This window comes from Apaloderma vittatum, unplaced genomic scaffold (genome assembly GCF_000703405.1).
Source record: "Apaloderma vittatum isolate BGI_N311 unplaced genomic scaffold, ASM70340v1 scaffold2520, whole genome shotgun sequence".
Lineage (NCBI taxonomy): Eukaryota > Metazoa > Chordata > Aves > Trogoniformes > Trogonidae > Apaloderma > Apaloderma vittatum.
The window spans coordinates 37,322-62,697 of NW_009692696.1; the positions used below are offsets into that span (position 1 = coordinate 37,322).

The 25,376-nt window shown below is 42.0% G+C and overlaps 1 protein-coding gene across 1 annotated transcript in view; it reads left to right on the forward strand.

The window, feature by feature from the left end:
- Nucleotides 1-25,376, forward strand: part of GRAMD4 (GRAM domain containing 4) — a 53,490-nt gene that overhangs the window by 12,577 nt on the left and 15,537 nt on the right. The window contains exons 3-7 of the mRNA XM_009879294.1: nt 12,733-12,853; nt 19,884-19,945; nt 21,745-21,877; nt 22,340-22,365; nt 24,406-24,497. Of these exons, the coding sequence (XP_009877596.1) occupies nt 12,733-12,853; nt 19,884-19,945; nt 21,745-21,877; nt 22,340-22,365; nt 24,406-24,497 (434 nt within the window). The remainder of the gene's footprint in view (nt 1-12,732; nt 12,854-19,883; nt 19,946-21,744; nt 21,878-22,339; nt 22,366-24,405; nt 24,498-25,376) is intronic.

Sequence of the window (25,376 nt, forward strand, 5' to 3'; positions counted from 1 at the left end):
ACAAGGAAGCCTCCGGTATTGTGGGGGGTTCCCGCAGAGGATACGGCTTGAGCTCCTGCCTAATGAAAAGTGCAAAGAGTTTGGTTTACTGGACCTCCAAATGCTTATCGATGGAGAAAACTTTGTCTTGGAGCTGTTGCCTTCAGAAGGACCTTGTGTATTAATATAACTTGATTTTAATGCACTTGAACACTGCCTTGGTGCTGGCTGAGGGTTCAGGTAGGCAAGGCAACTGCTGAACTGGGGTAGCTACATTAATAAACTAAGGTTAGTAGTGGTTTTAGTGTTTCCTCTTCAAAATTTGGTTGTATCTAAACAGGAAATTAAAGCTTCCTTGCTGCTCTTGCGTTCGAAAGACAAACGACAGACGATTGGGTTTGCACCTTCCCATTGCTCTTTGTCCCTGGTTATGGAGGGCAGTTTTACTGATGTCAGCATTCTGGTCCCTGTGCTACAAGGTGTTTTGTGGGCACACGTGCGCCCTGTGATTTACCTGAAGTATTAGCTAATTCTTATTTAAGGATGTTCAGGCCTTTTGCAATGTTAATTTTAGCAGCTGAGGGAAGAGGAGGTGGTGGTAGCAGCAGCTGACAGTAAACAAACCAGGTGACTGTTAGAGAAGAGAGTTAGTCATAAAGTGATAAATCAAAGAAACACCTCCAAGGACAAAAAGCTTTAGGAGGAAATCAAGTTTTGCATTCCACTCTGCACAGCAGACTGTGGCAGGAGTCTTTAGGGACTTAGAAAATTGCTGGTTTTGGTTATGATTTTTATGTAAACATTACAAAACAAGCCAGGATTATGCTCATTTTTGCTTCCCGAAACTCCTTATTCTCATGGGCTTTTTTTAAACCTTGTGTGTGACTAACTTCACAGTGTCTTCTCTGGCTTCTACTTTTTTGGTATAAAAGACCCACTGATTTTTTCGTAAGAATGACCTAGCAGCATGTAGACCACATGAAAGCAAAGCTCTAGAAAACCATATGTGATCCTCAGGCAGTTCTAGGGTGTTAGGAAGTGGTAAAGGCAAAATGTGTTGTGGTGGTTGTGACCAGCAAAAGAAATATACTACAAAGTCCTGTTCTGTATGAAATGTTAATAACCTCCTTGAGCAGCCAGAGTAATTGCATGCAACAAATTGACTATGAAGCTGAGTCAGAGCCCAATTACCAACTGTGTCACAACACCCTTGGTGTAATTTCTCCTGACGTGAGGGTTGAACATCTGCTGTGGTAGCAGAGCTAGAGGAGAGCAGAGGACTGGCTTCACTGTGCACTGCTTTTGCTGTCTTCTTACTGACCTCGCAGCCTCGAGTCACCTTTGGTTCAGAAGTTTTGAAGCAGAATGAAGAGTTGATTTAAGTAGCGGGTGAAGACCCTGGTCAACCCTGACCAAGGGATCCTGATGCTGTAGTCCAGGCTACTGAATAAAGTTTGCTGTCACTAGTGAACACTGAGGCTGCTGTGGCAGTGGAGCTTACCCTGGGCTTTTCCCATGCTTTACTCCTGTCCTTGAGCCCTCCATTCTTTCAGTTTAAAATCCTGGACTCCCAGATGCTAACAGGGTGTTCCTGGGAGACTTGCATCCCTCAAGCTTGTAGAGTTCCTCTATTAGGACTGTGCTTTGCGTGTGGTGACTGGTGGGGAATCTTCTTGAGCATTTTCCCTGGACACCCAGAGAAGCCATGGTACAAAGACACTAGTCCAGGCTTTGCCATCTGTTCACTGGAGCTCCTCTTGCTTGCTTTGTACTAACAAATTTTTAAGTTTTTCTAGGTGTGTCTTCTGACTGGGAGACTTTTCAAAAACTACAAAAAATTTCTTAAGAGGTATAGGAAAGGTTTTGCTTACACCTAGGGATACTTACACGTCGCACCATGTATGCTGAGTTCATGTGCAGCCGTCTTGGACAAAAAACCTACCGAATCTCTGGCTTCATTTTCCTCTCAGTGTTAATGGATGAGAGAATTGTGAGCAGACTGGAGCGCTTGCCTGGTTTAAGAGACATCATAGAATCATAGAATTGTATCGGCTGGAAGAGACCTAGAAGATCATCGAGTCCAGCCTTTGTCCCAGCCCTGTCAACCTAATAAACGATTCCCCTCAACACAACATGTACCCATCTCTTAAACACCTCCAGGGACAGTGACTCAACCACCTCCCTGGGCAGCCTCTTCCAGTTGCTGACAACCCTCTCAGGAAAGAAATTCTTCCTAATATCCAACCTGAGCCTCCCCTGGTGCAATTTAAATCCATTTCCCCTCGTGCTATCACCCTCCACCAGGGAGAACAGACCAACCCCTGCCTCACTCCCTTCAGGTAGTTGTAGAGAGCAATAAGATCTCCCCTCAATCTCCTCTTCTCTAGGCTAAACAGCCCCAGATCCCTCAGCCTTTCCTCATAAGACTTATGTTCCAAATCTTTTCCCAGCTTGGCAGCTGCCTCTGTACCCTCTCCAGCACCTGAATGTCCCTCTTGTAGTGAGGGGCCCAGAACTGGACACAGCACTTGAGGTGAGGCCTCACCAAAGCCGAGTGCAGGGACACGATCACCTCCCTGCTCCTGCTGACAGCACCGTTCCTGATCCAGGCCAGGATGCCGTTGGCCTTCTTGGCCACCTGGGCACACTGCTGGCTCCTGTTCAACCGGCTGTCCACCAACACCCCCAGGTCCCTCTCTGCCTGGCAGCTCTCCAGCCACTCCTCCCCAAGCCTGTAGCGCTGCTGGGGGTTGCTGTGGCCGAAGTGCAGGACCCGGCATTTGGCCTCATTGAATTTCATTGAGTTGGCCTTGGCCCAGTGATCCAGCCTGTCCAGGTCCCTCTGGAGAGCCTCAAGCAGGTCAGCACTTCCACCCAGCTTGGTGTCGTCTGCAAACTTGCTGAGGGTGCACTCCATCCCCTCGTCCAAATTGTTAATAAAGATGTTAAACAGGAGCGGCCCCAATACAGATGAAGGAGGATTCAGACCTCCATTTCTCATCTGGGAGGACTCTGCTCTGACTGATGGAGGATGGGTTGTGCTCATGCTCACCTTCAACTTGGCTTTCAAGAGCACAAAATTCCTGAGACCAGGGGAGAGGGAACGGATGTGACTCCAGCCTAGCATGGCCACAGGCCAGAGTCTTGGGCTGGTCCTTGTACCGGGCCCGGCTTGTACAATCTGCCCCCATCCTTGCACAAAGCATGTAAATGGTGCTGATGTGAAGATGCTGGAGGGCCGAGCCCAGGAGGATGACGTGCCATCGCGACGCCTTTTCGCATGGCTGATGAGCCAGAGCACAGCACCACGCTGGCAGAGATCTCTTGTTTTATCTGCTCTTCCAGCTCAAACAGATGCCGCCTACATGTCACTTTATGTAGGTGGGGTGTGCTCCTGATTCTCCCTTTCTTTTGGGTGCCCAACTTGGCTTCATGAATTGTGGAGACGATGTGAAAGCTCAGGCAGGGCTGCTGTGCCTGACCCTTTTTTTATATAGCTGGGCCAGAGATTTTGGGAGCTTCATGTGGAACCTGTTCTTCCCTGCTCAGCTTAGTAGCATAAAAGACTTGGAAGAGCCTGCTGCTATTCCCAAGCCAGATGCTGAAATGTTTATAGCCTGTTTCACTTTTGCCAAAAACAGGGAATGAAAACAGTTCCTGCAATAAAGACAATTTACAATTCACTTCGTTTTAGATGGGTTTTGCAACTCATCTGGCATTTTTAGCTTCTGAAATTTCTGAAAATTCATGGAGCAGCAATACTTTTCATGACTTCTAAGCTGGCAAAAGTGTATCTAGCAACAGAATACTTCTGCTTGATGTTTTGAGAAGGGTATCTGTCTCAGTAAGCTATTGATTTTTGAGACAGTTTGAATAATTTCAGGAAGCTTAATTTACAATCCTTCCATAATGAAGGGAGAATGATCCTGTGTCTATTATTACACAATAAAGCTTCACTGAGAACACTTTATATAAATGTAAAGTTTCTGTTCAGTTGTTAATGTAATTATTTTGTACAAACCATAGTAATCACATCTTAACTCTTTCTAACCTCACTCACTCGAAGCGGGACAGAACAGGAATGTTAAGATAGGAGGCCTTATCAGTTTACACAGAGGAAGGTGATCTTGTCAAATACAATGTGCTTTGTAAATGAGTCTCCCCATCACGTGAAATAGAGGAACATTTCACATGAAACTCTGCTGTTGAGGTGGGGAAAATAGTACCAGGGGAATGTGAATTGGACTGAGAAGCAGGGTGATGGTTCAGACTCAGCTGTCCCTCCACTGCTTCGGCAGCAGAGTTGACTTATTTCGGACGAACGTGGAGTGCCCACGCTGCTCCCTGCACGGTTGGCATATGCAGAGATCCTCAAAGACTGTCCTTAACAGCTATGCTTAATTCTGAGGGCTGGAACAGGAGCTCTGCCTTTGAAAGAGCAAAGGGAGGCACAGCAGAATGCTGGAAAGAAAACAATTAAAAGAGAAAAAAAGAGGGACTGTTGATTGCCAAACGGGGATTGTTTAACTGCCAAACCTGTGTTAGGGGTTTTTTTTAAGACAAGTTGTCGTGGCTGTTTCCAAATATGACACGTCACTTCTTGATTTTGATACATGCAAGTAAGCCAGACTGAGGTGGAGAAAGGCTGTAATGATAATGTGGTTGTTACATTAAACTATTTAATTTTTCCACTCTAACAAAATGCCTGTATAAAACAGCGTAGGGAGGAGGAAAGGATATACACTCAATAAATGTAGCTCATCCTCAGTGTTTCTGTCTCCTTCTTATGACACCAATTTTCTTCACCTTTTTTCAGTATGAAAGACTCATGCAAACAAGCAAAGGGCCTGACTTCAAGGTAAACCCATTAAATTTGCAAAGCAAAGTGTTCTCATATCCAAAAAACCTCACCTCTAAATAGTACTTCATTCAGTTTTCCTTCTGTGATGACTTGGTTTTGTTTTTTGGTGTGGGTTTTTTTCTGTACTTATCTGAGTATCATTTGGATGCCTTCCTTTTTACATCCATCCATAGACTGTTTGGTTAAAAATCTTATTTTTTGAGTATTATTTGCTTCTACACAGTGTAGATGAACAAAGATCAGCTGAAGATAAAGTAGTTTAAGATGAGTCTTTTGAAACAATAAAAGATTTTTGAGGAAGGAGGAATTGGTGAAGAAGTTAATTGAAGATCAGTTGTGTAGCTGAATGTACAACACGTTCTGATCTCTGGATAGTAGCAGATCATGTGAGGTGTTGGATTTGAGGTGATGGAGTTTTGTTGTGTTTTTTTTTTCTTACTCTTGATTTCACTTTTTCCATACTGTGCTTATCTAGGATTCCTCCCTACTGAATGGATAAGTTGTTGAATGATTCAAAAAACGTGGCAGAAGTTCACTCTCTCTCTGGGGGGAATTTCAGCATGACGTGTAACTGCTAAAGGTTATGGAGGTGAATCAGGGCTTGTAGATAGTTCTGTTCCTTCTAAGTAGTCAGTGCTTTCACCTTAAACTGTGCTCTTAGAAAGAGGAAACTGTAATCGCAGTGCATCAGGAATATTTTTTGTGTAGTACTCTCTGTGATGCTGTAACACTGGCTGCCCTTCACACTGGTAGGGGAAGTCTCTGCCCTTTGGGTAGGTGGTGGCTCAGATGGTCCTGCCACGCCAGAAGTCCCCCTTCTTGTGCCAGTGGAAGAGTACCTCCTCCTGACCATCCCCAGATGGGATGCTGGGCTTGGTCACGTTTTCGTTAGTTGCTAAGTGTTCTTGAATGACACTTAGCCTCCTCAGTGTTGCTTCACGAAATACGTATGGCAAGATGAAGAGGACAAAAAAAATATTCTAATCTTTGTGCTTGAGTTTGTCATAAAGAAAGACCTCTGAGTTAGACAAAGCCTGAGAGCTTCTTCCATCAGTTTAACAGGGCTTCCCCTTAGTCTACTTTTAAAAAAACAAATGCTGTACTACAGAGTTAGCATAAACTGTAGTTACTAAAACAAATTCTGAGAAAGTGCTTGACAAAAGAGGGGTCAGTGATGCTGATGCCTTGCCAAGTTCAATTGTGGCTTTTCTGAATTAAAAGGAATAGAAAAAAAAAATCTAGAATAGGAACATAGATTGGCTTTAGTCTGTTGGTGTAAAATGTTGCTGGACTTAAAGTCAAAATAATGTGAATTGCTGTTTTTCCAGCAAAGAATATGAGGATGGTGCCTTGAAAAAACAGCATGAACTTTTGCTTAAAATGCAGTCAATCTACAGTGTTGTACTGAATCATCTTGATAATAGTATCTCATATTGTTATAGTAGAAAGGAATTTCTAAAACTGATCGGGTAATGCTACAGTTGGGCTGCATCTTCCACCCTCTTTCCACTGTTGCTGCTGTCTGCTGAGGTGACTCTCTGGACCACTCGTTGTCCAGCTCTGGAACAGCTATGAGGAATGAGGAGGCTGGGATCTGTTTTGGAGGCGGCCACCTAGCCACACAAGACAATGGAAGAGTTAAACAGTCAATCTGGAGTTTGGGGCTTGAGAAGGAAGATTTTTAGGTCCTTCCTTCTTAAAATGCTAAGAGTAGTCCCGCTGAGCAGATGAGCATTGTTCTTCCCAAGTGAGGTGTAGAAGTCCAAGCATGAAAGAGGACATGAAATGAAGAGGTAACTTAAAGGAGAAGGAACAGCTAATAAAGTGGAGCTGCTAGAGCGATGGCTTAGGCAAACACTTTTCTTTCTCAAGCATCTGGCATGCAAAGTAGTAGAATGTTTTGCAGTGCCGTGGATCAAAGTCTAAGGTTTTACCTGGAGTCTTTTGGACAGATTTGTGGTAAGTCTTTGGCAGTCTCTGTGGTTCTCACGTCACTGGTGGAGAGGACACAAGCCCTGGGGAGAGTCAGAGATTAGAAGAACAACAGGTAACAAATAATACACAATTAACATGTGTACAGTTATAGCTATGAATTATGAATTTGTCTCCAGAGGAGTTTATGACTTACAAAGTAACTGTAAAGAGAAAAAAAAGCAAGTTAGGGATTTCTATGGTGGATCATTCTTCCATCACTGCTTGTTGGCCACTGTTCTTTGTATGTCTTTGCTTTATCACGAGTGGTGGAGCTTTTTGTTGTTTGTGACAGGACTGCCATTTGCTGCTGGCATTTAAGGTAAAGACTAAAAGGTGTTCAGTGTCTGTGATGATGTAAGTAGATGTGTTTTCAGACTCCTAACATCTTGCAAGCGGTCTCATGTAGTTGGTTTAGTTGGGGCAAAGTTAAAACATCAACTTTCTGTAGGAGTTGGGAGTTTGGCTGGGGTAGAAGCTGCCTGCGCTGGAGAAAACTCCCAACATCATCACGGCTGGCAAAATCCAGTTTGACGGGGTGTGATTGGGATTTAGTGCCTTTAGTACCAATTAAACAACATACTTGAACCCTGGTAATGTTCAAAGGGTTGTAGGGAGATTTCCCATAATTGACATCGACATAGAAGAGTTATTTCTGTCTTGTTAAGTACCGGTGTTTCCCCATGTAAATATGACAGGGTGCATGTATGCTTTTTGGCATTTCTAGTTTTTAACTCCTTCTCCTTAGATTTAAGACTAAACTGATTTGGTAGCTGTAAGCATTGGTCTACAGTCTTTAGCTACGCTCTGAAAGATTTTTTTTTGTTGTTGTTGTTGTTATTCACTTTCTCCCAGGGAGGGGTTTTGCAGCGTTACCTGTAGGCCTACAAAGGAATGCTATTATGTAAAAGAGCCACGAGGATGACTCCTTAATCCACCTCCAATCCCTGCATTAAGGGAAACATCCGCTTTGCTGCACATGCAGTATTGAATTAGAAATCCACCCTGCTGCCACGCCTTCCCAGCCTGACCTATCATGCTTCTTTTCTAAGTACTATTCGATGCTGTTCAGTCTCACCTGAACTAAATGTTTCGGTATTTAAGAGCTTTTTGTCAAAACATTTCTTACAAGCTTGTGTATTCTGGGGAACAAACTAAAGTTTTTTGGTGACTTTAGTGGCTGATGAGATGTGATGATCCAATGAAATGCTAGGTAGCTTGTCTTTTAACAATAACATGGTGCCAGCTGAACATTTGGACTGTTGAATTGTTAAATTGTTGATTTAAATGATCATTTCCTCAGACTGCAGTTGTGACAGTTGTGTTACACCTAATAGAAGATAGAACACTGTTGAAAATCTGAAATTAATACCTTTTTTTTTTTTTTGGTAGCTTGAGATGTGTCACTGTTGGTGGTCTTCCTATGAGGTCAACTCTCCTAGGGTTTGCGGTGCACTGATGTGCAAATTGATGTAGTTGAAACACTATTGTTGTCTTTTCTTGTGTTTTTATCTCATTTTTTGACGTGCACTATTATCCAGATATTGTCTTGTTTTTCTACAAAAGCTGACTTTGGTAGAGATTTTAAAAGCATTTTTTAAGGATCACACCTATTGTCACTACCTAAAGAGTTATCCAGGCTCCAGGAATATAGAAATTGTGACTGTGGTAGGATTGTGTAATATACAAAGGCACAAAGTTTTGGGTTTTTTACTTTAAATTTCTCTACTTTATTCCAGATTTCCACAAATCCTACAAAAATTGCCACTAGCAACTCTACTTGTGATAGATAAAGTGAATTTATATACAAATGAAAATATATATATGCGTGTGTGTGTAGGTGTATATATTTGTGTGTGTGTGTTATAAATTATTGGCAGCAATCAGCAGTATGGCAGCAACCAAGTAGATGTACACTAAGGGTGTGTGTAGGCATAAATTAATAGTTGGACTAGATCTTAAAAGTCTCTTCCAACCTAAATGATTCTATGAATCTGTCAGAGCTTACTACAGATTTATCACTAGTGAAGCAAACTTACAGTAATATAGCAGCAGAAATACTTAACGATAGATTACTCATATGTGTGCATATATGTATGTTCACAATAATACCAGTATCGAGCTTATTAGACAGATCTCGGAAGGTGCTAAATCATCGCAGAAGAGGAGATGAACCAATCCCAGAGGGAGACTCAACTATCCCAGGAATGGGAGGACAGACCAAACCCTCTCTGGTGAGGGTGCAAGATCTCTTAGAAAATTTCTGTGGAGTTCAACTGATTTAGGAAAGGAGAACTATGTGCAGCACAGGAAGTTCTCATACATTGAAGCTTCATTTGGGGTAAAAATTAAGTCATTATTGAAATTAAGTCAAGGGAAATAAGGAGATGTAGGACACCACCACTTCAGCAGCCAATAGATGCTCTTAATTTCGGCTTTCCACCTGAAATAACCAATAGATGTGGACAGTTTCTGTCCTCTGGGGCCAGGTCTTTGGGTTTTTTTCAGACTGTTTTCCTGTTCTTAAGATAGAACAGCCAATGGCAGTTACCAGTTCTTACTTTCTTAGGATATTTTTCTCTTTTTCCAGATTATTTTTCACCTTTCCAGATGATAAGTTGCTGTTACAGCTCCTTGGATTTGTGCTCATCGGTGGTGTCTCAGGATGTCTCTGGTTCCTGGGTACCCAGCTGTGTACTTCAGGGAGGCCAGCTGCACTTCTCAAGGATGCTTCAAGTTCCGGGGCTGGCTGGCATTTTCTCTGTCACTACTTCAGCAGACGTTTTCTTTTGTTAGTAATTTTCCCCTTCTAACCAGGTCACCTTTATGGCTGGTCACATCACCTGCCTGTCCAGTTAAGATGTACACTGAGCATCCTGTACTATTTTAACGTTTCTTGCCCAGCAGGAGATAGGGAGCTGTGATTGATTTGCCTGGGAGGGACACTATGGAAGCTGATTAATCTCGGAGCTGAAGCTTGACCTTTTACGTTTTACCCTTTTGTGCATGGGTGGAAGGGGAAGGATGTTTGAATTTTGGCTGTCTGAGGATGAAATCCAAGGAGCACTCGATTCTCATCGTTAAGGAGGGTAGTCATCTGTAAAGCTCAGTAGATAGATACCGTGGTGAAATGTTCTTACGGGTTCTTCTTAAAGGGTCTGTTACACTTCACTTGTTCTACAGGAGGAGCCCTCAGGGCTAGAGGAATGTCCTCTGTAAGTTCAGTTCAGTTTGGCCAAATTGTAGATTATTTCAAGGGAGAGAGCAAGGAAGGACATTTATTTCCCCTGCCCCTCCATCTCTCTTTGTGGTTTCTGTTGCTTAGCAGAATTTAGAGTGTTTAACCAAACTTGGAGATTTTATAATGCCAGACCACTCTGCTGCCAAAGGAGCAACAAATACTGCTTTAAAGAGTTGAAGGGGCCAGAACAGCTGTAGTGGGGTGGATTTGAATTGCAGTCATGTACATGAAAGTTAGGAAATGCCATGAAATGTGAAGCTGTCACAGTCCTTAATGATGAGATGCTGTATTTTTTTGTTTGTATTTCTGCCTCATTCCTTGTGTATCCTTTATCTCTGCCTCTTTGCATAAAGAAATTTGTCTGTGGCGTTGCTTGTCCTCCCAGTGGTTAAGGTTCTGGGGATTTTGTTTTGTTTTTAATAGAACAAGATGTAGTGCAGTCAGAACAACTGGAATTAAGGAAGCTGGAAGATCTGAGTAGGCTTTCAAGGGCATTGAGGTTAATTTACACTACTTGTGGTTTTCTTATGTACACACAATGTGTAGTCACTTCCTCTAAAAAAAAAAAAGTGCTTAATGACGAATTTTTTCCCTTTAATGGTCTTGAGAAGATAACATCCCTATCAAGCTTTGGAACTTTTTGTGGTATCTTCATGATATTGCACAAGCTCCAGTGCGTTTGAACTGCAACAAATATTTTCCCTCAGCTGTGTGCATACTCTTGTTGTGGAACAAGGCGAGCCCTTGAAAGTAGGGTGAGCTAATTATAAATGTAGTTTTCCTGTTGGATTTAAAAATTCCTTGCGGACACATAGTGAGAAATAGCTCCATGTATAGGTATGCCCGTAGGACCATATCTTTCCATTTATTTACAGGAGAGACAATACCTGCTGCAACAGTGAAACTTCCCTGCCCTGCCCTTGGGAATAAATTTCAGTTTTAGATGCTGGAGAATAACTTGGTTTCTGTGCTCCAGCTCCTCTTTCTGGGGTCACTGACAAAGTGTCAGTGGGGAGATGACAGCACTCTTTTCTGTCTGGTGGAGTTAACCTGTAGCCTCACGGTGGAAGCCATCATGCTGTCCTCTTGATTCATGTGTCTTTTTCCCATCTCCTGTAATTCTGTGCTCTAAACCTCTCAGGGCTTCAGGAATACCCAGAGAGGTTGTGGAGTCTCCTTCTCTGGAGACATTCAAAAGTTATGTGGACTCATTCATGTGTGTGACCTACTCTGGGTGATCCTGCTTGGGCAGTGGGGTTGGACAAAATGATCTTTTGAGGTCCCTTCCAACCCCTAACATTCTGTGATTCTGTGAATACAGATAATCTACAACCCCTGAGCTTGCACAGTGGATAAAGTATCGGAGATACGAGGGCCTCGTGCGGAGTAGGGAGAGTTTATCGGTTCTTCTGAGTATTTGCACTAAGGCTTCAAACGGTCTCAAAGCACGTGGTGATTGGACCCAGAGAGGCTGGGATATCAAAATTATCTGATTATCAAAGATTTACAAGGCAATATGTGAAAAGGAACAGAAGAGTCTGCTGGAGAGTAGAACAAAATATACATATCTTGTAAAACAATGTAAAGCCTGAACTCCTGTGTCTGTGTTGACAGTGGAATTAGCAAGTATTTTCTATTCTGGTTTGCAGTGAGCTTGAAATACACCTGCTGTTCTACTACTTACTTATGTCAACATTGAGCTTAAAAACTAGCCCTGAGACAAGTGTACTTTTTTTTTATTCTTATTTTTTTATCTTTAAAAGATTCCCAGTCTTCTCTTTTTCATGTCTCTTGTGTACTTCTCTGGAAAAAGTGATCAGTGATAGTGACCCTGTTGTAGTTCTAGAGTAAAATATGGTCATGAACGTACATGGATGCTGCTAGTGACAAAAAAGCAATGCTAATCAGCCACCAAAAAGCCTTGTGCATAGTTGATACTAATTTCTTATGAAAAAAAAAGAGTGTATATGTGTTTGTATAAGTAAATATACGTGCATGTACATATATATATTCATATATAGGTTATTACATGAAAGTTAGTAGGGCACACTGTAACCTCAGAAAAGGGTAAAAATCTGAACTTAGTTCCTCATCTCATAACCCCTTCTTAAAACTGTCAGATACTCAGGTCCATAATGGGGCCGTCTGACTTATAAAAATGCAAGGCTGCCAGAATTTCTTGGATAGAGGATTATATGGCACCATATAACTTTATGTGATTATATGGGCTTTTTTTTCTACCCATAGATAAGGGGGAAGAAAACAGAGTTTTCTTTTTGTTTTCTTTTGTTTTTTTTTCCTTGTTATGATCACTGGATTTAGTGATAGATACCCTTTTGTCCTGATTATCTATTTGGGGATCGAAGGGTACATCATGGTTTATCTAAAAAGTAGCTTGTACCAAGGGCTTATTTTATAAGTTACGTCTCAGAAAGAAAACTTTAAAGTTGATTTTGTCCTTGCTTTAACAATTCTAATTAAACACCTTATACATGATAGAGCTGTCTGCTTTTTACGAAGCCTTTCTACCCCTTGATTACTTGTTTTTTTTCTGGTTGACATATTTACTATAACACAGATTTTAAAAAAAATAACGACCTAATCTGTCATAATTAGGTTTTAATTTTCTTATAGAATACTGAAGGGTAATTAAATCTCTTTCTTCTCCCTTAATTAACAGAGGAGGAGCTCAGGAAGCTGAGAGAAGAAACAAATGCTGAAATGTTAAGGCTGGAGCTAGAAAAGGAACGACAGAGGAGATTAGAACTAGAACAAAAAGTCAATGAAGTACTTAAAGCAAGGTAAGAGAAATATCTAAAGCAAGGTAAGACAAGTATCTTCACTGAAAAGCTGAAAGCCACTGAAGATCTCTGTCTCTGAGGAGTTCTGGTGAAAGCATCCATGTCCAGCCTAGGCTCTCTTAAAATAAATTAGTAGCTCACAGAGAGAAGCTGTCTATCCTTTCCTGTAAAAGTACATCTTGTACACCCATGTACACCTCAATTACTTGACCACACACACTGCCCTAGCTACAGAGGTCTCCTTATGCTTGTCTCATTGGGATATTCTTCATTTCACCTTCTCTGATGCCCTCATCTCTGGGATCTCACCTGCTTGGAGCTATCAGTGTGCACTGTGTGATGCCGAGTGCCAGAGCCTTTGCCGTGCCGTTGCGTATGCTTTACCTCTTCAAAACCTCTGTCAACTCCAGACTGCCCACTCCTTGTTACTCCTGTTCTAGCAGCAGCAGGGACATCCCGGTACCACAGCATAACCCTAAATGTGTGGGAGCGACTGGAGTTTGAGCCTTCCTTGCCACTCTGATGACAAACGGAAACATGCTTCCTTGTACCACTAAGGCCTTTCGGCCTTGAGGGCCCCCACCTTGATGATGCATCGCCTGTGATGTCTCTCCTTAGTCTGCCTAGCCGCATGGACTTTAGATCTCAAGAGCATAGCAACTGCTAGGTGGCCTTGTTGGTCTTGACCTCTTGCATGCGTAGCTGCCTGTGTTGTCTTCCTCAGCAGTAGCTAAGGTTACTTGGCTGAGCAGTAGGATCTGTAGTTCGCTGTCAACTACTGTCATCAGGAGACAGTGTGGGCTGAGTTAGTAATCGCGTGTGATAAGCACTGCCAGTTACTTAGAGGTGACAAGCATGAACAAACAGGCCAAACTTTTTGCTTGGATTTGAGATTTCCCAGTGCTGTGCAAACTCTTCCCAGCCTGCTGCCTCCTTCTGTACTCCTCCTGAGTGCAGAAATGCTTTCCTGGTCAGGCCAGCAGTCTGTGTCCACTGCTATTATTTAGCAGTGGAGATAGGAGCCATTTATAGAAAACACGTGAGCCTAATTACGTTCTGTGGTCTGTTTACCTCCTACTCCTATAGAATTGTTTAGACTGGAAAATACCTTTAAGACTGAGTCCAACTGTAAGTCTTAACACTGCCAAGTCTGCCACTAAACCACGTCGCTAAGCACTGCATCTACATGTCCTTTAATACCTCCAGGGATGGTGACTCAGCCACTTCTCTGGGCAGCCTGTTGAATGCTTGACAACCCTTTGCTGAAGAAATTTTTCCTCATACCCAATCTAAACCTCCCCTGGCACAAGTCGCGGCCCCTTCCTCTTGTCCTGTTGCTTGTTGCTTGGGAGAAGAGACTGACCTCCACCTTGCTAGAACCTCCTTTCAGGTAGTCATAGAGAGCAATAAGGTCTTCCCTCAGCCTTCTTTTCTCCAGCCTAAACAACCCCAGTTCCCTCAGCTGCTCCTTCGTAAGCATCCACAACACTGTCTTTAGGGGTATCAAAAGGTACATTCCTGCCTTTTCACAATATCTGTTTGTAGATCTGTTATCCATGAGTTTATTTAAACCCCACTTGAAAGTTCTGGAGGTGTCTACTGCTGGAAAATATGGAGGCTGTACATTACAGAAGTCAAGTGCTGTGATCACAGAATCATAGAGTGTGTTGGGTTGGAAGGCTCTTTAAAGGTCGTCTAGTGCAACCCCTGCAGTGAGCAGGGACATCTTTAACGAGATCAGGTTGCTCAGAGCCCCGTCCAACCTGACCTTGAATGTTTCTGGAGTGGAGCATCTACCTCTCTGGGCAACCTGTTCCAGTGTTTCACCACTCTCATCATAAATCATTAATATTAGTGTTGACATCTGTGCCGTGTGGGGTTGTGGACAACAGCAAATATCTAGCAGACGTGGTATTGCTTCATTAAGGTAGGATGACTTCTCTGCCTCAGTGCAAATGTTTAGGTACCATAAGGATTCCACCAGCCCTGTTGGCTTAGGTGTTGCACTTATGTTCAGCCAATCATCCCCTTTACCCGAGTGTTCTTCTAACTAGTGTTGCTGCTATTCCAACCTTTTTCTGTCAGGCAGGTGTACGTAAGATGACAACAAAATAAGACTTTGAAAAATTTCCTGTTTCTAACCAGAAGAAAAACCAGATTGTCTACAGTCTTTCCTTAACTTGCGCTCCGTTTTGTGAAGTTCTTCTTCACCACTTTTTGTCTTTTTGCGCAGCATTGTAGAAGCTTTAAAATACTTCTAATAGGGCTACAGGTGAAATGTTGGCTGACACAAACAAATACATAATAGGCCAAATTTACACCAGATGGAAACTTAATTTCAGTAAGCAAAGTAACCACAGAAAGTTGTCTCTGCTTACATCAGCAAAACCAGATTTGCCCTGATTCTCAGTTAGCTAATTTTTCATACAGTATTTAAAGAGATATGCTTATGAACACATTTGGATGTACTCTTCTTTTTACTTACAGAAGTGAACTGCTAATGAAAACCAAAGCATGCTGTCGTGTGTGAAGGAAGAAATTATTTTAATAGCTGCAGTATTCAAAAGTATTTGTGATCGATACATGTAGGTACATAAATACATTCTGTAAAGTGTTCAACAAGGAGAAAGCAATGAGCTAACAATCTAGATTTTTTATTTTTATTGAAGGACATATATTTCTTTCATTGAGTTGTATACAGAGAAGAGGGAGGAGTGGAAGAAGAGAATTTTTAGTGGTTTTGTTTGCTGTGGCATTCACTGTTTGTATGCCTGATGTTCAGAAACAAGGTGGCCCCAGCTGAAGTTTTCCATAGACACACTTCGGGACATCTCAGCATTTGGTGCGACAGCTGAAGTTTATGACATTTTGCTAGTAGGACAATGCATAAATAGTTTGGAAATAGTCTGTGTGAGCTATGCTTGTTTAGTCTAAATTGTGTGCTGTTGCTGCTTTATTTTAGAAATTCTGAGCTAGCTACATCATACACACACAAAAAAAACAGAAACCAAAAGTTTTGCAACAGCATCTACCAACAAGCTGCGACTTACAGGAACCTTTTTACTGGTAGCATTGTGAGCTATTTTTAAGAGAAGCAATTAGACAGCACTTCTGGATAAGCCACCATTCCTTGCGTGCTCCTTATCTTGGTTAACTCTTTGTGGCCTCTTAAACAACATCGTCTTCCATACGGGCAATGTTTTGAGCATGGCTGACTTTGTCTTTTGTTGAGAGGATGCCTCACCTTGAGATGGTTCTGCAGGCTGGAAATGTTCCCTCTTGGACAGATCTCGGCCAAGCTGGGACTCTGCACAGGTAGCAAGAACCTGATACCCGGGTCAGAAGCTTCTTGCCTTGCTGCGCTGGGCTTGCTGACGTACATACATGATTGCTGACATACCCAGCTGGCTGAACTTCGTGCACATCTTTATTTTTAACTTAATAGATTTGGTGACAGGCTGCTTGTAAAGTAGCTCCTGTCAGGAGTTTTCTTTTAAATTTTTTTTCTGCCCATGAACATTTAGATCTTGTCTAACTTGGAGTTGATGGCATTTCTTTAGAAAACTTTTTTCAGAAACTGCATGTTAGGACACTAGCCGTGTAAAACGTGGATGAGAAAGGCAAAGGCTTCTGAAGTGTTTAGTGTATTTTAATGGAAAGAAAATGCAAAACCAGATGAAAGTGTTTTAACTCAGTTTTCTGACAGCTCCTCAGATTAAGAATCCACGGATGACTGAAAATACCTTCTTTATGCTTTTTTTTGCATTTCTGAGTTTGATTGCCTTCCACAACAGCTGTTAAAAGAAGGATGATGGGTTGCTTGTGAACTTGGAGTTAGCCTGTAGGAAAATTGCTTTTAATATGTCTGAGAACATCCTGACAGCGACTGGACCTGTTGTGTGCAGCAAGTCTAGTTTTCACACAGTTGATGAGGGGGAGTCTGATGATTTGCATACGCCTCACAACTGTATTCAAGGCCTAATATGCACAAACCAGAGATGTTTATTTAAGGTAAATGACCTTCTCCCTTAACTTACGTGTCATTCTTACAGCTACAAAAATAAAGCTATTCTGTGAGGCAACATTGAGTGTCCTGGTCATTTTTGGATGGTACATGTGTACTGGCCATGAACAGATTTAACATTCATGATTCTCTGACTTCTGTATGTTTTTAAAGACAAGAAAAAAACAGAAAAAAAGAAAAAGGAATATTTGTGTTTGTCTTCTCCACTGGCTGAGCTCGCTCTCCTCTGTTTTAATCAGCCTGTGCTTTTAAATGGATGCGGTCTCTAGTTGCATGAACAACTTAGCCTCAAGTTGGGGATCTGTTGACGTTACCAATCTCACTCTTTTTCTGGGTGGAAAGCATGGTTCTAAAAGAATTTAGGCAGCTTTCTTTCTTTGGTGCAGGCTGTGCTTAGGAAACCCCTGCGGGAACACAGCATTTTTTGTTGTTCTGAGCATGATTGATATTTTCCAGCCTTTTAACTGATCTCTGGCATGGAGACTGTAGGAGAGAGAATTCCTCCCCTCTGTCAGTGGTCTTGTTGTACTGGCTGCTTCAACATGACCTGGTTTGGGGATTGAGCTTCCCAGTGGGTGTGTGAGCCTAAACAATGAATTCTGAGCTTCCTGGCCCAAATCTGTCTGCAGTTGCTAATTATAACCTGATTCACAGGTGCAGTAATGAGCTGTCATTAACCCGATGATTCGTAAAGGTCAGGTTCTTCACAGGGAAGGAGTAACAGGCAGATGGTAAGTAAGACATAGCCAAAAAAAAAGGAAACAAAAAAGGCACCAAGGTGAGCCAAAGCCAAATCAACATGCGCTCCTGATGGAGCCCAGTGAGGCTGCTATCGAGAACTGCTCCTTGATGAGATTCTTTGGATTCTTTCCCAAGAAACATGGGGAGTAATGTCACTGTGCTGATTCTGAAAATATATCCCAGCATGTCAAAGGAAGGCCCAGCCTGACAGCTCTGACAGTTGGCAGTGGTGGGATGTCATCTCGGCTCTGTCACGGGAGCCATTCAGGTGTGACACCCTCCCAGTGCCTTTGCCTGACTGGAGCGGGTTGAGTAACTGGCTCCTGCCTGTGTGAACCTGCCTGTGAATGACTGCCTCCCTCCTGCCTAGGTGTGTTTTCAGCATCAATGAAACATGGTGGCAGTAACAGATGGTGGATGAAAATGCCCACCTCTATGGTATAACCATCTGATGTGCTGATAGAGGAAAACAAGAGACTACTGTACAAATTTGTGCAAATTTTATCACATTAATTGCTCTCTGTCTGTAGAGGGGCAGAGCTGGAGGTGGATGAGATCCAAGGATGTGAGAGAAAGAGCAAGGAGAGGAGGTGTTTTTAGGTGAGGAACCCGTGGTTTGTGTAGAAATTGGGGAGGAATAGCACAGAAACTCAAGTTAAAGTTCAACTAGAGAAAATAAACTGGTGCAATTTCAGGTGGCTTTTGAAAGAAGAGTTGCTGCAGATAAAGAAGTTGTGTGGAAAAGTCCTGAAGAGGTGAAAACAGGTGGCTTTGAAAGCAGAAACCATTGAATTCAGCTTCTCCACATCAATATAATTCATAAACCTAGTAATATAATTCATTCTCCACCCAGTTACAATTCATAAATCAGTAAATTATTTATGAATGTTCCTTTTAGAAATGAACAAGGATGTAGAAAGCTCATTAGATACGGGGAGTGCTTAGGAAGGAAGGGAGGTAATTAGCTCTGTAGTTTCCCTATCATGTTCATTGATGTATTCTGATGTTGAGACAGCACACAGTAATGGCCTTTTCCGTGTGCAGACAGTACAGTAAGATCTTTTTCTAATGTACTTTCCAGAGGAACATCAAGAGAGGGAACAATATATCTGTCTGCATTGCTGCAATCTGCCTGGTACAGTGCGATCCCACTTCTCGCTCTTTATTTGCTGACCAGCATTCCACTTGGTTCCCTTCCTGAGCAGCAAAAGCTGAAAAGGGAACATTTTGAAAGCACCTATACTCTACGATAAACGAGTGATAATGAAATTGCACAACCGATGGGTTTGTGTTTCTAGCAGTAATCTTTTCAATCATACAACTCCTTGTCAAGTAAAGCATGCTGCGACTGGTGTTCTCTTGTCAAAGTGGCTGGTTCATTAGGAAGAAAATCTCTCTGTAGTATATCTGCATGGGTGGCTGAAGACTTTTGGATTGAAGCCTGGAGTATTCTCGAGACAGAGTGACAGTTGGAGGCCATGGATAGTGCAGATGTGATTTGAAGCCTTGCACATGTGCAGAATGGCAGAAGCGTTTGTGTTTTCCAAAATCTGTTCACTTCTGATAGATGAGAATATTATTCTTGACTCATTTTGAAAGATGAGACCAGTGATACCTGCTGTTTGCTGTATATTTTAGAAAGTTTTTGTCTCAGTGTTTCAGACTGTTATTTCAAGTTTGCAAGTTTTTAAAAAGGTATTTTTAAAATTGGTTGATAGCTATGCATTTCAAGAGCTTACAATATAACCATTTAAATAATTCTTGACACCTGTACCTCTCATTGAAGATGAGTGGTGTTTGACTCTAGTAACGGCAGAATTCAAAATTCATGCATTAAACTGTGGTTTTGTTCTAGTACTGTGGTTATCGACTTGTGATATGGAATCCCTTTTCATTTATTGCCGAGGGAAAAGTCGAGACTCTGAAGAGTTTTCCTGGCAGGCATTGCAATGAATATACAGTGTAAAGGCATAAGTAATATAACAAATTTGATACTAAATTATGTAGTAGTTGTAAGGTGAGGTTGAGCTATGAGTGACAGCAAACGGCAAACCCACACTTCTACTTCTAGTAGATGGTATTTTCCTGGATCCTAAGCGCAAGAAATATTTGGAATATTGTGGAAGGGCATATCTTTTCATTTTATGTTGTCATGGTTGTATTATCTCAGCTATGGAAACCATAGAGGTTCCAGCACTGCCTTTACGCAAAAGGAATTAAATTCTTCATCTGTAGCCTTTCACGTTGCTTCTGTTTTCTTTTTAGGACAGAAGAGGTGCCTCCAGCTCAGCAGCCGGCAAAGCCACAGGCACAAGCCAATGGAACAGGTAATCTTGCTCAGATCTCTACTTGCAGTTTGGTTCACTCAGATTTTTTTCACCCCTTTCTTTTGATCCTTCAACCTTGCTGAAAAACTAACTGGGTGCTTAAGAAGGCTTCTGAAGAAGACAAATATGAAAGAACATTTGAGCAGCTTCTTATCTCTCCGTACATGATTCTGCGTTTACTTTTTGTAGTTGACTTTGCATACATGAGCAAGGAATTTATAGTGTGTTGTAAAGCCTTTGGGAGTGTAATGAAACGAGTTGCCTGGCTTCATCATTCTTGCATGCCTTGCTGATCCTTGCCTTAGCAGAAGAGAGATGTAGTACATAGAAAAAATGTTCTATTTTGATCTCAACGGAAGAAGCTCTTTTATGCCTTTAACCATATTACTTCTTCCTTTTTCTAAAAGGAAAGACATTCTGGAGAAGGAATACACTTAAGAGTTACTAATTTTTTGGACACTTCCACAGTCTTCTACATTTCTCAAGCTGCTGTGTATTATGAATTCAATACTATAGTGATTTCTGGAAGAGCTAAGGCAACAGGCAGATTTTCAGTCTTTCAGCATTCTTACACTTTCCTCCCCACACATCTCGATTGAGACTTAGGCTTTTAAATCTGTGGATTAAATTTGAAGTTGCTCCTCCTGTACTGTCATAATGACACTATTTTGTGTTACGTGAACTACAGCTTACCGTTTTATCCTGTTTTGTACACTCAGCGCCTCTTTCTTAGTAGTTTCTGAAGTACTGGCATGTGGGTAGCTACTTCATATTTTTTTATTTTAAAACATAAGTGTTTCAACTGTAAACTGTCACTAAATTCCTTACTTTTCTAGACATTGCTGTCATTCATTAATAAATACTTTGATTTTATTTTCTGAGCATGAGCCACTTTTTCTCACATGCTTAAAATTATCATTTTGGCTATTGTAATTGGTTGATTAATCTTTCACACCTCCATTTAAACATATCTTAATTTTGTGGAGGTCTATACTAAGTTAGGTCTTGGAATTGTTACAACCATTGTCCTCTTCGTGACATTGCTGTATTGACCTACTTTTCCAAAGAATAGTTTGTCTAGTCCTTCTAGAAAGTGATTTTCTGAGTTCCAGGCAAAGCAAAAGGTGATCGTTTTGTTCACAGTTGTGCTGCCTGGAGGCTTTTACCCTCATATTATTTCCATCTACCTGTTTGCTTGTTATATTTTTTCCACAAAACTGACATACAGAAAGCATGCATTACAGAAACACACAAAATCTTTAGAGCCTATAAATGGTTGGAAAGTGGTAGTAAAAATGTCTTTTGCAGATCTTACTTAAGTTTCCACCTCCCTTTCCTGCCAGATTCATGTGGCTGCAAGGTGGTTGTTCTGCTTTGCTCAGGAGTATTTTGCTTTAGACTTGCTTTTCTGGAGGTGACTCTTCAGCACAGAAGGAGCGCTGAGATTTAAGTCAGCCTTTTGTTTACAGGAACCTCTTAAACCAGAAGATGTTTGTACAGCATTTACTAAAAATTCTTGTTTATTAGTCTGTTAGAAATGTCTGTACTTCTGGTAATAATATGCTTCTGTGTACTATACTTAGAGCAAAGCAGGACTCACTTTTTGTCTTATTTTACCAGCTTAGTGCAGTCGGGGTTTCTGTGCAATGGCAGAAGTAAATCACGTAGTGAGTTTCCATGAAGAGGAAGGCTGCACGAGGTCTGCGTCCCAGTGAAGCACAGTGTGCAGGAACAGGGTCAGGCTTTGAGTGAAGATGTCTTCTAGTATTATCCTGATACTTACTGCTTCTTTTTTATAGATAAGCGCAGTCATACAGTCAGTTCGAGACTCCAGAAGTGGTTTTGTGACAAATTTGGGGAGTATGTTGAGGACTTCAGATTTCAGCCAGAAGAGAATACAGTGGAAACAGAAGAGCCACTTAGTGCGAGAAGGTAAAACTCTAAAGTGATTGTGAGAAGTTGTTGGCTTCTTTACAAATTGCGCTTTTTTTCCTCTTCTTTTTTTTTTAATAACCTTTTACATGGCTTGAGCAGGTGTTTGCGTAACAAGTAATACAACTCAAAGTATAGAACCATCTCAAAAGATTTGTGAATGCTTTGGCCAAAACATGAAATTTGAAGTTTATCTGCTGTCTGAGGTAGAGTAAGAGTTATATTATTTACCAGGTTCCATCATATGCCTCTTGAAAACCGTGGACAAAGTCTTAGTTAGACTGGAGAGCTTTTAAATTTCAATTACTGGTCTGATGCAAGGTAGGCTGTGTTATTTACATGAATGAAGCTTTATGCACAAACATCTAATTTATAACTGTGAGCAGTATTGCAGGCACCAAGTGTCCGCAACTATGCACTGTTTGCCTATTTAACAGGTTGCTTTTATCCATTATTTTTCAGGTTGACTGAAAATATGAGAAGATTAAGTAAGTACTCAGCAGTATTTTATTTTCTGCAAGTAAAAATAGTTCTTAGTAAGCCTGTCGGAAAGATTGCTGCATTTTAAAGTACAGCCATTTGAAATTCTTTTGCCAGATCATAAGCAGAAATTATTCTGAAATCCTGAATTAGTGTTTGGAGTGCAAAGTAACTTCGAGGAGTAGTGGCAGAAGCTTGCCTTTAATCTTGAATTACATAGGGTATCTCTGAACTAAAAATATAATCTTGAATTAAAATGTGTAGACACGTAATGAATGAGAACAGGGTATTTGTCCAAATGCAGTAGTAGTGTTTATATGCTTACACCTGAGCTCCTTGTAGTTTGCTTGCTAGTCTATTAGTTTATGCTTTCAAAGAAGGAGGATTTGGGTGATGCATACCCTGAGTGCATTTTGCATTTATTTCCCGTGGCTAGCTGATAAATTAGTTTGAAAGGTGGAGGATGCAAGGTGGTGGGTTAAACAAAGTAGTTAAGCCCTCTGAAAGTTCTGTGCAGCAAAGAGTTGCTAGCCTGGGGAAGAAAAAAAAAAAGAAAAGAATAGGCTGATTTGTGCTCCAAATTGTTAAGTTATTGGAGGGGGGAAAGGTGAAGTTGAATTAAGAGTTTGTAATCTCTGTATAAGGTCAGTTTTCTTTTCCTTGTTCTAATACTAGTATTCTTCCTGATTTCATTTGGGTGAATACTTGTCACCTGTTCTCCGTGGTGCATGTGCATTGCCTTCAGAATAGCTTTTCAAAAAGCAGTATTATGCTTAAGCTTTGAGTGGTTCTTAATTTCCACACAGTGAGCCACAAAAGCTAGATTCCTGTTGTCCAGGAGTGCCTGACGACTGCCTGGAGCTCTCAAGACATTCGATTGCTCTCAAGACTCGTGTTGTCACCAGAGCTTTCCAGGTGGTGACCTCCCCTGCAGATTCAGTGTGGGATGGTGGAAGAGTGCTTGAGTCCAGGACCTCCTCCGGCACCTCAGGCATACCTTTCCACTTCATCCCCTGCTTTGGTGGTGCTACTGATGCTCAAGGAATCCGGGTCCTAGTTGTTTAGTTACTTCCCATAGGGAATGCATCAAGGATAGCTGAATTTCATGCCAAACAAACTAGGGCAGCAAGTTGCAGGGTCTCCTGAGGAAAGCCTTTGAAAGCCGTGAGCTGTACTGCAGGTGAGGGTGGGTGCTTCTGGAGTGCCTTGTGCCAGAGGAGCCATCGCTCTTCTCGGCAGGGAGAGCAAAACTCATGTGTTCCAACCAAGAAAGCAAAGATGGTTTTGTAGCAGCTCTCTCTGTTTTCTCTTGTGTCCAAGTGTAAAATAGCTAAGAGGAATAGCAAGGCTAAAGGACAAGTGTTTTTTTGGGAGCTGAGGAAGAGCTCCTGTTGCTGGCTGGCTGCAGGCATCTGCATGTGGTTGTGACGCCTCTCCTGGCACAGGTTTGTTTGTCTCCCGCACGGTGACTGTGAGAGCAAAGCAGAGGTGGGAGACAGGCTTCTGCAGGCAGCAAAGTCCTGTGGCTTTTGGCTCAGGTAGAGTAAGCAGCAAAATGCTACTGATGGGTAGGCTCCTGTAGAAATGTAGCCAAGAGAGATCTAGCCCAGTTTTAAGCTAGCTTAGTCAGGTAGAAGCAAGTTGGGTTTTGGTGGCTTGGAATCCAGTCAGGCTAATTTACCTTGTTTTACAGTGGGGTGATTTAACCTACCCAGAGGTCTTGGGGGTGGTATGAACAGGGCTCAGAACAGACTGCTCTCAGCATCCAGGGCACTCTTGTAGAGGATGTCGATTATTTTTGTCTGTACTTAAGAATTTAGACATAACCTTTGTCTCAATAACACTTCATTATTTTGGAAATGTATTACATGACTAATTCTTCAATTACATTGATGGGTTTAATTTTTCTTAATTTGGATAAGCCTTTTTATTGTTAGATGTCTTGAATATTCCTATTAGTTTTCTAATTTGGTTGTTTGTCCTTTACATGTGATATAACCACTGTCAGCTAATTCTAACACTTGTGTTTTTTCTCCACTTCTGTTTAGAGAGAGGTGCCAAACCTGTTACTAATTTTGTGAAGAATCTTTCTGCCTTATCAGACTGGTATTCTATCTACACTTCTGCTATTGCCTTTATTGTAAGTTATCCTATTCCTCCAGAAGGAGTAAGAACTTTTAAAATGTATTATTTACTGGAATTTGTTGAAACTTCCATATATGAGTAGAGGTTATGCTGCAGTTTAAGTCAAAGCGAGTAGTGTAATTTAATTTAACACAAAATTTTGTAACTTCAGTTATATTTCAAAGCCGCTTAAATTGTGTGTTTTGTGTTTATTGTAGCATAGATTTGTAACAGGGAGATCACTTTCATTTACCGTCCCAGGCAAAACAGACTTGATTTTTGGGAAATTAATTACATTTATTGAGAGAACAAATCAGAGAGGAGAGTGAGAAATAAGAAAAGCAAACAGATCTTAAAAGCAGAACACCTTCCGCCCATCCCTCCCTTCTTCCTGGGCTTAATATCAATCCCGGTTTCTCCACCTCCTCCCCCCAAGTGGCGCAGGGGGACAGGGAAGGGGGTTTACGGTCAGTTCATCCGACGTTGGTTCCACCGCTTCTTCTTCACTCCGGAGGAGGACTCTTCACTCTTCCCAGGGCCATTGTGGGATCCCTCTCGCGGGAGACAAGCTTCATGCTCTCCTCTCTGACGTGAGTTGTCCCACGAAGGGCAATTCATCACAAACTGCCCAACGGGAGACACCTCATGAGGGGCAACCCACCCCTCGTGAGTCTGGGGTGCAGTCCTTCAGGGGAAACTGCTCCAGCGTGAATCCCCGCAGCGCCACGAAAGTCCCACCAGCCAACCTGCTCCAGCGTGAGCATTCACTCTTCCACGGGCTCCCGGCTCTGGCAGCGAGTCGCTCCGATGCAGGCTTCCCACAGGCTACAGCCCCCTTCAGGTGTAGGGTCCTCTGCCCCACGGTAGACATCTACACCCCACCCATGGGCCGCAG